Below are 14,517 nucleotides of genomic sequence, written 5' to 3' on the forward strand. Positions count from 1 at the left end.
CAAAGTGCAAATCCTGCTTTAATGAGCTGCCCGTCAGTCTGAGAGGGAGGAAGGGACAGGACTATGAGAGGCCATGACCTCCCATATCAGGTCCTCAGTCCATCTATGTAGTTGTCACTTAGGAATCAGCTGGGAGGAAGGGGCAGGACTACATGGGGCCATCCACAAACACCCTCTCATGAGCTGAATCCACATCTGGTCCTGGTTTTCACTCAGGGAACAGCTGGGAGGGAGAAAGTGGCGGGACAACACCATGGCCACAAGCTATATCCACAGGAAACAGCTTCCGAAACCGGCCATAGGTGGCTTGGCTGATGATAACTGTCATGTGGGCGGTGTCAGTCTTGGGTAGCTCCTGCACCTGCTGCACCTTGGCCTCCTTGTACTGCCAGTTGCAGAGAGACCACTGTGGTGCATTCTAGGAAGTGTGCTGATATTAGCGTGGTGCGTAGTGATGGGCAGAGGGTGGTGCAGGCTTGGAAAGCCAAGTTGACATCAGCATCGTGCAGACTGGGAAGCAGTGCTGACAAGTGGGGAGACAGCACCATCTGTGAGGAGCATGATGGGAAACATGCTGACATAGGCGTGGCTCATGCTGGGAAGTGTACTGACATCAGCATGGTGCATGCTAGGAAGCATGTTGATAGCGGGGCATGTCCACGGCAGGGAACCAACTGCATATGTATATGTGACAACCCACCACCCAAGCACCCTGTGACTCACCAGAGCTGGGTTCCCCCAAGCGGTAAACAGAGGGTGAGCACCCGCCAGCCAGTGACCTGCAGAACGGACTCCTCCAGCGTCATCTTCAGCTTGTCTAGCCCATGGCCCAGGAGTGCAGACTCGGCCAGGATGCAGGGACCTGGGAGGCTTGTACCTGTGTGGAAGAGGTTCAGTGAGTAAAAGGAACCATGGGGTTATGTGGACATGTGTAGTGTAGATAGGTGAGTTGAGGACAGGTGCAGTTAGCACAGCTGCGGTGAGGTCAGGTGAGGTGAGGACAGCTACAGTCAGGTGAGGTGAGGTGAGGTGAGGTGAGGTGAGGTGAGGTGAGGTGAGGTGAGGTGAGGACAGCTACAGTCAGGTGAGGTGAGGTGAGGTGAGGTGAGGTGTGGTGTGGTGAGGACAGGTGCAGCAAGGACAGGTGAGGTAAAGACAGCTGTGATGAAGACAGCTGTAGTGAGGGCAGCTGTGGTGAGCAGTTGCAGTTAGTACAGATGCAGTAACAAGAGGTGCAGTCAGGACAGGTGCAGCAAGGACAGGTGCAGTGAGGCTACCATGAAGATTCCTACAGTGTAAACAGTGACACACATGCCTCCCCCTGCCCCACTCACCCAGGAACCAGATCCATCTTGTTGTGAACTTCCAACATGGAGTTCAAGAGTGTCTTGTCTACACCACAGCTGTAGTGTAGACAAGACTCTGGCCTCTGTTGCTCCATGTTGGGGTAGCTCATGTCCCTCAAATGCAGGATAACATCCTGTGAGGGGGAGGAGCAGTCAGGGGCGGAAAGTGTCATAGGAGGGGTTGCAGGGGACAGGAAGTGTTAGCCCGAGGAACACCACATGGAGGGCAGATCCCAGGACATCTGGCCTAAGCAAAAGGCGGATCCAAGGATACCAATTGATGCAGACACATGGATACCCACCAAATGGACCACGTCCTCCAGCACGGTGAAAGACTGGATCAGGCTGTGTGGCAGCTGTGACAGAAAGCCATGTACATGATGGGCATGCACGAGGGCAGCAACCCCGCGTGTGCTGTGACAACTGTGTGAACAGATGGTCACACAGTTGCATGGTGGCCTCCCCAGTCAGGGCTTTGATGAGTGTGGTTTTCCCTGGAGGGGACATGATGATGTGAGAATGGGAAACGCACACTGCACCCTGGGGACTCTCCCATGCATGCCCTGTGCTGAGATGCAGGTGATTGCACTCCACGGACCCTTCCACATGTACCCTGTCCTGAGATGCAGGTCCTGCACCTTGAGGAATCTCCCATGCATGCCCTGTGCTGAGATGTGGGTCCTGCACCCTGGGGACCCTTCCATGTGTGCCCTGTCCTGAGATGTGGGGCTCCACCCCATGGACCCACCTACACATACCCAGTGCTGAGATGTAGTGCTGCTGTTTAGGGACCCTCACCGCAGTTGGTGTAGCAGACGACAGACACAATGGGGAACTTGTGCTGCAAGCGCTACTTCCTCAGCACACTCCGCTTTGCCTCCTCTTTCAGTGCCTGTTGGCACAGCTCTGTGGATGACTCTCCTGTGGACACGAATATGCAAACTGGTATGTAGGAGCCAGGTGCAGGTGGTCCTAGGGGTGTGAGGATCAAGGGACCCAGGTGAAGGGGGTACTCTGTTGGTGCACCCCACTGCATGTAGCTGGTATGCCCCACTGAACACCATGTAACTGGTGCTACCCATTGTGACAGCTGGGAAACTCTGCAGCTGGTTGGCTGGTGTTCCCACTGCCCTGGACTGTGTTTCCCACTGGAGGCTATGTGGCACCCTCACCTGACCCCATGATGTACCATAAGCCCCTTCCTTGCTGATCCAGTCGGGCAGAACCGCTGCTCAGGGTAGACCTGGGATGGAAATACACGCTTAGTAGGTGTCACTTAGTGAATGTTGGCACTCGGGTCCTCAGGTCAGGTCAGGTCCAGTCCTCAGGTCAAGCCCTCCTAGGGCACAGTGGACAGGATAGGGTGTTAACCACCAAGGGATATGCAGCTGGTGTCTCTGTATGAAAGGGGATGTGGAGGTGAGGAGGTGTGGGGTGAGGAGATGTAGGATGAAGATGAAAGTGTGTTGTCTGGGTTTCTGTCCTCCCACCAGGTCCCCAGCCATTTAGCCCCAAAAAAAATCACACAGAGGACTATACTGATAAGCTGATTGGCCCATTAGCTCAGGCTTCTTATTAACTCTTATATCGTATATTAGCCCATAATTCTAGTATATGTTAGCCACACAGCTCAGTACCTTTTTCAGCAGTATCATATCTTACTTCTTCAGTGTCTAGACAGGACTCCAGAGAGAGCTTTCCTCTTCCCAGAATTCTTCTGTTCTCATTGACCCGCCACTACTTCCTGTCTGGTTGTCCCACCTATACTTCCTGCCTGGCTACTGGCCAATCAATGTTTATTTAAAACACAATTGACAGACTATAGATAATTGTCCTGCACCAAGTGTGGGGTGACCTGCCTGAGCAGGGGTTGTAATGATTTCAGCCACATAAGGCTGACACTTCTGGGTTCTAGGGGTCATGCAGGTGCAGACAAGAAGTGCCTAATGGCCCCCAGGGATGTTAAAGGGCCTCGCATGATCCACAAATGAATCAGCTAAGCCCTTGTGCACATGTGTGAGCCCCATCATTGGTGTATGACGCAGCCGCATCAACCCACAGTGTGCATGCGCTAGGCAGCTTTTAAAAGCTGGCTGCACCATCTTCCTCCCTCTCTCTGCACACTGATTTCCCAGGCTTGTGCATGCCCCCTCTAATAAACTCCTAAGCAAGTTTGTTGATGTTCCGTGTTTTCTTCTCATTTTCACCAGGTAATTTCATTGGTGTCATGAGACTAGGGAGGCTCTCCCACCCTGAGTCCCTCTCCCGGGGTCAGGATCTGGAACAGGGTATTTTTTCCACAACAACCACGTGTTCCATATACCTGAGCACAATTTCTCTGCACATCGCCAGCTTCAATTGATGAGTTTCCCCATTCTGGTCAGCTTAACCATTTCTCCGAACCCAAGGAATTTACTGTTGAGCTTCCAAAAATCTGGTGTTCCTAGAAATGGGGTGACAGTCCCCAACCAGTCTCTAAAGCTACAGTTGAGCCCTTTGCTGACATTCATCTCTGAATTGCTTTTCTTAGCTAAATCATGTTTGGATGGCCCAGGGTAAGTCTTCCTGCAATGGGGGCCCAGGGTCCTTCAGACTCTGCTTTCTCTTTTTTTTTTCTTTTTCTCCCCAGCCGTGAAGGGCAGCTCAGTGAGACCTCTGACCTCTCTGGCTTCCAAGTCATCCCAACTGGATCCAGTCAAGCTGTAGCACCCCACCTGTAGGCAGAGGATGCTCTCCCACAGGTCCTGTGGTATTTGCCACCGATTTACACCCTACCTATAAAGGGAGATGTCCTGTTATAGGCCTTGTGGTTTCACTTATGGGTAGCAAACCATCCAAGCCCATCAATCCAGCCTCCCCCCTGTGATGCCTTTTAGAGACCCTGAAACCCCAGGCCTTAATGCCCTACTTACAGATTCCTACACTTGTCCATCTCTGTTTTTAAAAAATGGCTTTAGTACAATTTAGATAACAATCTACAGTGGCCCCCTAATGGCACCTTTGATCCTGATATTCTACAGGAGCTTTCTAACTGCTGTCAGCACACAGGCAAATGGAAGGAGATTTCTTACATCCAAGCCTTTTACTATCTAAGCTCTAAGACTAAGCCCTGTTCTTGCAAGTTGTTCACCTGCTCACATGGTTCTGGCTATGCCATCTGAACCAGAAGAACCCTCCACTTCCACTGTGGAGTCAGCTCAGTGGGCAGCTAACCTCATTCCTTCAACTCCTACCCCCATTCCTCAAGCCTCTTCCCCTGTTTCTTTAGCACCTACCTCCATTCCTTCAGTCCCTACCCTGTTCCTTTAGCTCCTAATGCCACTCCTCTGGCTCCCACCCCCATTCCTTCAGCTACTGCTCTGGGCTCTGCTAAGGAATCCACACCTTCCCTACCTCAGCAGACAGACACTTCCACTCCTTTACTTCCCTCTACCTTGCCACCTCCCTCAGCTCGCTCTTCCTCCCACTAACTACTCCATCAGCCCCACTGGATCATTCTTCCTCTCAGGTGCCTGGTCGCAGCAGTCTCCCAGCTCTGGCACACACCTTTACCCCTTCTCTCACATGCTCACATGCTGCTATGGAACCCAAACCTGACCAAACCAAGCTGGCTACAGTTCTTCTCTGCAGAATTCTCCCGTTGCAAGAGATGGCCAGCATGGATGAATTAAGGTACACATTCCTTTCTCCCTCTCAGAACTCTCCCATATAAAACATAAACTGGGGTCCTATACATCTAATTCTACTACTTTCATAAACAATTCTAATATATTACTCAGTCTTATAATCTTGCCTTTCATGATATCTATATGATCGTATCTAATAACCTACTTCCTGAAGAGTTTGGGAGCAGGCCAGACTACATGCAGATGAGATTCACCAAACACATGTAACACAGCCTCCGGGGGCAGAGGCAGTCCCCGAGCAGGAACCTCACTGGGACTATAACACCCCAGGTGGGATTTTAGCTAGGGACTAGTTTTTTAACTTGCCTTCTGGCAGGTCTCTGCAAGGCTGCCCTCAAGCCAATAAACTATAATAAGCTCTCAGAGGTCATTCAAGATATGAAGGAAAATCCTTCTGCATTTTTAGAATGCCTTACTATAGCTCTGTTACAATATACTTAGATCCAGAAACCACAGAAGACAGTTACCCATTTTTTTTCTCAGTGCTACCCTAACATCAAGGCTAAACTTAGACATTTAGAGAAAGGCCCCTTGACCCCACAGGCAGAAAGAAGTCTTAGAGTTGGCTTTTAAGGTGCACCGTGCAAGAAATGACAAAGCTATGTGCCACAATCACTGCTATTGCTAGCCATGGTCCTCTGACCGACTGAGGCAACAGACTGCCTGATCCGTGCTGTCTGTGCTGCTCACTTGCCCCCTGGAGCTTGAGAACCACCAGGCCCATGTTTCAAATGTGGTAGAACTGGTCACTGGGCCTGAGCATGTCCTAATCCTAATCTTGGTCCTTGAGACCTTGCCCAAGATGCCATAAGGAAAGGTATTAGGCAGTCAATTGTCCTTGTGCACATAGTGACATGGAGACCTCAAACCCAGAAAATTCACAAGATGACCTTCTAGGTCTGGTTATAGATGAGTGAGGCTGCCCAGGCTCCTTTGACCTGACCACAACCATCATCTGTACTGGGGAGCCATGCGTAAACATCACAGTATCAAGACAGCCCATCTTCCTTCTTTTGGATACCAGAGCCACATACTTAGTACTGAGTGAATTCTTGGGACCTACCTCTTCTTCTCGTTTCTCTATTGTTGGGGTAGGGGGACAGCCTTATCTACCTCAGCATACCCCATCACTTAACTGTGTTTTTAGGGGTATTTATCTCACTCATTCATTTTTAGTCTTGCCAGCCTGCCCAGTGCCTCTTATGGGAAGAGACTTTTTTTAGTATAGGAGCTTCCACTTCATTTGTTCCTTCCATTAATTTTACCCCAAACTCACCAAGAGCTCCCCTCCTCCTCCTCCTAGACTCCAAACCTCCTAGCTCCAATGTGTCTTTTCCTCTACCAGCCTCTCAGGTGAACCTCCAAGTCTGGGACACCCAAAACAAAACCCCTCTGTTGCTAAACACCATTCCCCCATCGTTATCCAATCACAAGACCCTACTAAGTACATTACCCAAGCTCAGTACCCTCTCTCTCCAGAGCCTTAGGGGACTTAAGCCTATGATCTCTAACCTTTTAAGAAAAAAGCTACTTTGCCCCATCTCTTCTCCCTTTAACACTCCTACACTTGCTGTTAAAAAACCTAATGGAACCTATTGCCTGGTTCAAGACCTCTGGCTCATTAACTCCACAGTGGTCCCTCTTTCACATATCTGATTTATCAACTTCTCTATATCTCCAATGTCATGCTTAAATTTCCAGTTAAACACTCAGCTGTTATTACAGAGACCATCATTAAACATAGAGCCAGAGGTACAAGAATTGCCAAGAGCCCAGGTGGTAAGAAATAATAACGAGTTTGAGGATATTCACAGCCCCAATAACGAGTTGGGAACATTCACAGCTCCAAACTCCCAAAACTCCCAAAACACTTCAACATAACAGGTTTATCACTGACTGGAGCAGTGTCTCCTGGATGTTAAGGTAATACCATGATGCTAAAGGAGAACAAGTGCCTTAAGATTTACTTCAGGTAAAACACTGAGGGGTCTAATAATTCCCCTTTCTAATAATTCCCCCTTGTTTTCCTTCCTTCTCCCCACCATCTTCCATTCCAACACTATATCATCATAATCATAAGCTTTTAATATGTCTAAAATTTATTTCTTTTCAAACATTTTTTTCATAAGCTCCAGGGAGCCAATTGGACCTACCTAAATATACCAGACTTGCCCAGAATAAGTATTATTTAATTCTTCCCTTATCATTTATGGTCTCTGGAACCTATGGAAAATTCCCCCCTCCACCCTCCCTCCAAAAAACAAAACCCTCTATCTTTCATCTTGGGACTCTCTTCCCTTAATCACCGGGATCTAACATTTCTTTCAGACATAATTTTCTGCCTTTCCAGCATCTTGCAAGGTCCAAGCTGCCAGCCAGCCAGTTCCACAAAGCCCAGAAAAAACACAAAACTAATCAGCCACCCCAGGATGTGGTCAAGCATCTCAACTCTCCAGCACCCACAAAATCAGCATGAAGCAGTCACGAGAGACCTTACAATGCCCCATTCCCACCCATTAAAGACCCAAAATTCCCCAAATTTTTATAATAAACAAAAGGGTACAATGTAAAGATTTCAGCCACATACAGCTGATATTTCCGGATTCTAGGTGTCATGCAGGTGCAGACAAGCCCTCAGGCAGAAGTGCCTAATGGCCCCCGGGGATGTTAAAGGACCTTGTGTGATCCACGTATGACTCAGCTAAGCCCTTGCACACCTGCGTTGAGTCCTGTCATCTGCATATGAAGTAGCCATGTCAACCACTGTTGACACTGTGAGCATGTGCTAGGCAGATTTTAAAAGCAGGACGTGCCATCTTCCTCCCTTTCTCTGCACACTGACTTCCCAAGCCTGTGTACGCCCCCTCTAATAAACTCCTAAGTGGGTTGTTGTGTGTTCCATGTTTCCTTCTCACTTGCACCAGGTAATTTCAGGGGTGACCCACCAGAGCAGGGGTGACCGCCAGAGCAGGGGGATCTCCACCAGCGCCAGCTGCAGCCAGGCCTTCCTGGTGTGGGCATTATAGTGGAAAATGTGCAGGACGATAGTGAACCTGTCCAACACATGGACACCCCAGGTAGTCTGCAGGGTCTTCTGCCAGGAAATGGGAAACAGGGGTCAGGGGAAGGGGTGAGGTTGAGACATAGGTACCAGGAGACAGGGAGCAGGGGAAGGGGTGAGGTTGGGACACAGGGGTCAGGAGAATGAGGGGGGTTGGGGTCCTGGGGTCAGAGGAACAGGTGAGGCAAGGACACAGGGGTCAGAGACCTGGGCATAAAGAAAAGGGTGAGATTAGGACTTGGGGCTCAAAGGGAGGGGTGAGGTTGGGACACAGGAGAATCAGGGGATGCAGGGACAGAGGAAAGAGTGAGGATGGGACACGGGGCCAAAGGAAGGGGTAAGATCAGGACACCGGAGTGTGGGACCCAGGGGGACAGGGGAAAGGGGTGAGGCTGGGACATGAGGGTCAGGGGAAAGGGTAGAGTTGACACACATGGGGTCACAGGTCACAGTCACACACTCCATACCTTGGTCAGAGCTGTCATCCTCTCCACGTTCAGAAACACACACATGATGTCCACAGATTCCTTAGTCTTCTCCGAGGAGTAGGGGAGGGTCTGTCAGGCACAGACAAGTCCGGATGTGCACATGCTACATACAGAAGGAGGCACACACATGTGCACACTGAGGACCACACACAGAGAGGGACAAACATGCGTGTGCATGGTGAGAACCACACACAAGCTACACGGAGGAATGCACAGGCATGTGCATGCTGAGGAACACTATAACACTGCACAGAGGTAAGCACACACATGCACAAAGAGGGAAATACACACAAAGGGACACACACAGAGGTAAACACACACACACTCACATAGCAAGAACATGCATGCATACACAGGCACACCAGGTTGGGCATGGGGCGTGTAACATGAAGGGGCGGGGCTTACTCACCCGTCAGCTAGGAAGTTTCCCTTGCCAAAGACAAACTTGCGATCTGGGAACCCACATGTGCACCACCAGGGTCCGCACAACCGACCAGCCTTGCAATGCGCGCACCAGCGAGGCGGCCTCGCCACCTGACACTCTATGAGGGAGCAGGCAGAAGGTAGATGGCGTCCTTCGGGGCTGCAGCTCACGTGGAGCATGGGGAAGCTCGGAAGGACCCTGGGGCGGATTGGAAGGATCCGAGGGAGGCTGGCACACACTAACGCCTCCGGCCCCATCACAAACTCCTCCCCACGCTGATCCACACAGCATCCCCTGTCCCCTGTGCGCCTTCCTGGGTGTCCACACCACCTTTCTTTCTCCTCATACCTCCCCTTCTGCACCCCTGCCCAATCAGTCAGTCTCCTCCCGCTCCAGTCCTTCCACTGACCTGTGTTCCGCCTACGGTCCCTCCGGGCCCCTGACGTCAGGATGCAGGACACACACTCGCTGGGCTGCAGCGGTTCCGGGCTCAGCAGCTCTCCCTCCTCGTCCTCCTCCTCGGGCTCCTCTCCGTCCCCCGCCAACACCCCGGCCCCGCTCTCCCAGCTGCGGACGTGGGGAGCCGCTCCTAACTCCGCATGTCGGCGATAATTGCGCGGGCCGGCCGTGGCGGCATGGCTGGGCATAGCCAGGGGCCAGGCCGCGGCTAAGCAGGAGCCTGAGCCCTGGAAGCAAGGCAGCGCGCGGCCGCCATTCAAGGGGCCTGACCGGAAAAGACGGGCGGTGCCTGGAGTGGGAGGAGCTGGCAGGGGCGGGGCCAAAGGGGGTCTGGACGCTGCGGAGGTACCGGGAGTGACAGGAGAGGGGGGGGCCTGAGGGGGTGGGCGAGCAGCAACTCTGCGCCTAAGCAAGAACGTGAGCCCGGGAGGACGTTCCGGGTGCAGGCGCAGTGGGGACTGGGTCTGGGCCGTTAGGGGTAGGGCGAGCGGCCAGGGCGGGGAGCTAGAGAAAGAGCCCGGCAAGAACAGAGGACTGGAGGCTTGAGCTCTCAAAGGCGGCGGGACCGGGCTCCCAGCGACTGCCCCAGAGATTGGCTTGTGTTTGGCAGACGGCGGGTCCTAGCCTGCACGCGTTCCAGTCCGGTCTGGGGTAAAGGATACCTACCAAATCCAGGAGACTTGCCTACAGCAAAGGGCTGGGGACTGTGACGTAACCCTCTGTGTGGGATATAGGACACGCATATCCTTAGCTACAGCTGCAGTGCAGTCCCACAGAGGCTTGCCAAGGTGATGTATGTGTGCGTGTGTATGAGGGTCTCAAGCTCGGTACCTCAGCTGAGGTGACGTGTGTGTGTGTGTGTGTGTGTGTGTGTGTGTGTGTGTGTGTGTGTGTTTTGTGTTTGTCGCTCGGGGCCATTTGTGGGGCTCAGTCACATCCCTCGAGTGGCCTGGCACAGAACTCTGGTGACGGTTGACCGTGTGCATTTAGCTGTGGAGACGCTGACCCATCTCCTGACTGCGTTGCCCGTGTCATACATGAGCATTTGACTGTGTGCTGCCCCACGTCACACATGAGCTTCTAACTGCGCTGCCCATTATCCCACACAAGCATCTGACAGAATATGGAATGGCACACACGGGCCACAGATGGTCATAGACGGTGTACCCAGGACCTGCCCACTTGTTCTGTGTCTTTTTCCTCCTCTGAGATCAGGAACCACACCAAGTCCATGTAGCTGATTTTCCCATCCTGCTTCACTTCCAGCCTGTGTGGAGGTCAGGAAACATGGGGCCTCTCATGGGGTTTGGATAACTGCTAATAGAGCAGCCCCACCCATCACTCACAGTGACGAAACCACCCACTGACAGTAACGTGACCGCCCACCACCAACATTGACATGGGACGTGTAGCCCAAACAGCAGCAACGGGGCAGAAGGTATCACATTTTCCGTGACCTTGTTCACTTGGTGGAGACCAGAGACCATGACACTGACACTGACACTGCGTGAAACCACCTCCCACCCCCCACCCCCCACCCCCTCACCCCACCCCACCCCCGCCACCTACTGGACCTCATATGATGCAGCACAGAAGCACCTACCACATTACGGTACCTGAGAAGATCCTGTCAATGAGGCATGGCAGCAAGAAAAGCCAGTCAGGGTAGTGTTTACACCTCATGGCTGGGACCTGGCTCTGCCCCACCTCTCCCTCAGTCATTCCCCTGCCCTCCACCCCAGATCCTGTTCCTTCATCCCTGAGCACAGCCCCTCTATCCCAGGCCCCACCTCTCTATCAAAGTACTACCTTCCTTACCTGAACCCTGCTCTCCTCCAATGGCTGTGCCCTCCACCTCACAGTCCACCCCTTGATCTGACAGCTCCACCTCTTCATCCTTTAGCTCTGCCTCTCCAACCCTGAAGCCTGCACTCTACCACAGGCCCCACTTCTCCGTCCCACAGTCCCTCCCTCTGCCTAAGACTCAGCCCCTCAACTGGCAACTCCACCCTCCACCCCAGGCCCCACCTTCTCCAGCTCAGGCCCCACCTTCCACCTTACAGCCCTACAACCCCACCCTCTGCCCCAGGGCTCCACTGGAGACACTGTCCTCACCCCAGACTCCACCCCACCCAAGCTCACCGTGGTTTTTGTGCAGCACCCAAGCCCCTATACTTCTGAGCCCCACCCTCACCTGAGGTTTCACCTTTGTCCCCACCGAAGCTCACATGGTCATTGTTCCTATCCTGGTCAAGTGCATCAAAGAACAGGTCATGACCTCTGTAGAGTTTCCAGAACTTGCAGTAGATGAAGTAGAAGTGCTCTCAGGAAAAGAAATTGGTCAGTTGGGTGATGTCAGGCTTTTCTTCCAGCAGCAACATATTCTGTAAGGGATGCCACGGTCAGCCATGCCCTGTCACATTTTCCATGAGGACCAAGGGTGTGTCTCTGCTTGGTGGACAGGAAGTTCACAGGGGGTGCTGCTCCACAACTGCAGGTCACGCCCTTTTACGTGGTCCACTTAGACTGTGGGTATGTCCACTCTGGGTGACCAGGAAGTTCACAGATGGCCTGCCCCCTAATGCCTTCACACATAGTGGGGGAGTAGGTAGGATCTGGTAGGCCACACCCCCTACCGACAGGCCATGCTCCCCCCCACACTCAAAGGAAGTAGAACCTGGGAAACCCAGCCCCCTGCCTACAGTTCAAGGCCTCACATAGGGAGAGGGAGTAGGAAGGTCCTTGGAGGTCCCACTCCTGCTACAAACAGAAGAATCATTCAGTAATTAAAACCACTTTCATTTCACAAGGCAACTAATCAGAGCCAAGAGCTTTGATGGATGTTTAAGCCAAGATACAGCTCAAATTGACATTATTGTCTTGTGAATTAAGTGGGTTTTTTTTTGTTTTTTTTTTTGGTTTTTTTTTTTTTTTTTGCTGTAGATTTTTCGCTATAGCTGATTCCCTTCTGTTACAAATTTGGGGATTCCCACATTTCAGACCTATTTGATCATTTAATGAATACTGTCTTTCCTATACTTTGGGATTTACTGATTACACTTCCCAAGCTACATGTGAAAACAGTTTCCCACTGCCAGGCTCTTCTTTCTCCTATGGAAATGCAGGGATCTGCCTTCCTGCAAATTACTTTTATTGACAGTCAATTGGTCAGTGTTTAGGGTGCAGGCAAAAGCATTTCATTTAAGATATTCCTAGACATCTAAGCACATAGAATTACCTCTTACTCAAAGTTGTTCGTTCATAGCTGCTCAGAAATTTAGAAAAAAATAAGCATACCCTTGCCTTCCTCTCAGTTTACTGATAATTTTATTTCAGGAAATGTGCTGCTTGTGTTCTACTCTCAGGGAGAGCAAGAAAAATAATTAACTATTTGCCCACATCCCAGAGAAAGACATCCTTCCCACTGATAAGACAGACCCACAACACTGGCAATCAGAGTGGCTGATAAACATCATACCCAAGATATGATAATTTTGAGTGCTGGGTTTCCTCTTTGTTTTTACTGCTTAGAGCAAAGGTGTAAACTTCAGATCTAAAAGGCCCTTAGAACTTGCAACATTTGGTGAATGTGCTAATAGAGCAAGGGTCATAACTTCCCCTGTTTGTTTACATATTTTGCCTGGCCACCCAATACTATCTATGCATGCTGGAAGAAAAAAAAAGCAACACATTGAGAAAAAGGAAAATCCTTGACTTATTTGTAACTAAACTGAAAATTAACTTTTTAGCCCTTTAACCAATTGAAGATGTAGTGTAGCACACCAGTCTCCCCTTCTACAATTCCCTGATGATTTAATGTCTTTCTTAATTACCTTTCCTCTACCTTCAGGAGTTCACTGGATGTACACTAAGCCACTCCTACCTTTGAGCTGAGAACCACAGATTTGTGTGTGTGTGTAAATCCTCGTCTATCTTTTATAGCGCTAAAGAATTCCATTCCTGAACCCATCTAAGGCTGGGGAATTGATGATAATAAGGGTGTATAAATTGTGAACATTTTTAACAAAAAAGAACATTTAAACAGACATGCTGAAGAAGAATCACATATGAGTTATTTCATTTATTTCCCTCACATTTCTTTAGCAATTTTTCCTTCAGCAGCTATAATGCCTTAGCTGAACCTTAAAGGTTGGTACCCCAAGGACCCCACTTGTTTATATTAAGTACAATTAGAATTCAGACTAAATCTGGTGCCCATCTTTGGAGGTAATGATTCACAATCCACTGGTCTGTGACTTTATAGCTACTGACATAGGCTTGAAATACACATGACCAGAGTCACCACCCTATCTGCTAGGTTTTCCTTTCCTCTCTCCTGGTGGGCTTTCCCTGGTCCCCCTTCTTGGGCTGCTGCCAAACGAGGTAGCTGCCTTGACATCTGGTCAGGCTTTTACTGTTCTGTGCAGCAGCAACAAGCCTCACATTTTCATCAACAACAGCAGCAGCAGCAGCAAATTTGGTGAGAAAACTGGGAATTTCTAAAGGGAAGAACTAGCTAAAAGAGAGTTTTTCACAAGTTAAAATATGGGAAACACAATTATGACAGAGAAAGCTAGGTCTGTGTATGATTATGCAATGCATGATTTAAAATTGGAACAATTAAATCAATTAAATGAAGGGATAATCAATTTAAGTGGGATTGATATAATGTTAATTATTATTTTGATAATCCTTGTCTTTTTGATAATTCTTGGTTTATCTCGTAAAAAGTTGCTTGATATGAGTGCCAAGATACAGGCCTTAAAATAATTAATAAAACAGATTATAGATATTTAATTCCAGACAGACAAATTTAAAGAACAAATTTAGCATTGCATTTAAGGTTGGAGAGGAACAGCCTAAGGTTTTCAAACAACCAGCTTTAATATATGCAGTAACCTTGTAAGAATTGACAAATGATAGAGACTTTGTAAGAGCTGATTGGACTCCTGTGGATAGAGGATTTCTAAGAGCTGGTTGAACTCCCATGGCAATGTTAGATTTAAAGAGATTCAAGGAAGTGATAGTTTCACATGGCATACATTCACAGTTA

At 50.0% G+C, this 14,517-nt stretch overlaps 1 protein-coding gene across 1 annotated transcript; it reads right to left on the reverse strand.

Annotated features, from left to right (window-relative positions):
• Nucleotides 1-9,859, reverse strand: LOC119823132 (putative GTP-binding protein 6). The gene is given in 12 exon segments (XM_038342934.1): nt 1-548; nt 724-877; nt 1,335-1,480; nt 1,649-1,719; nt 1,722-1,769; nt 1,772-1,840; nt 2,145-2,267; nt 2,519-2,589; nt 7,978-8,126; nt 8,561-8,650; nt 8,991-9,123; nt 9,415-9,859. Coding segments are annotated over 10 exon segments (1,086 nt in total). The 5' UTR covers nt 8,606-8,650; nt 8,991-9,123; nt 9,415-9,859; the 3' UTR covers nt 1-338.
• Nucleotides 9,860-14,517: the final 4,658 nt, after the last annotated feature.

The sequence above is a fragment of the Arvicola amphibius genome, chromosome 9 (assembly GCF_903992535.2).
Source record: "Arvicola amphibius chromosome 9, mArvAmp1.2, whole genome shotgun sequence".
NCBI lineage: Eukaryota > Metazoa > Chordata > Mammalia > Rodentia > Cricetidae > Arvicola > Arvicola amphibius.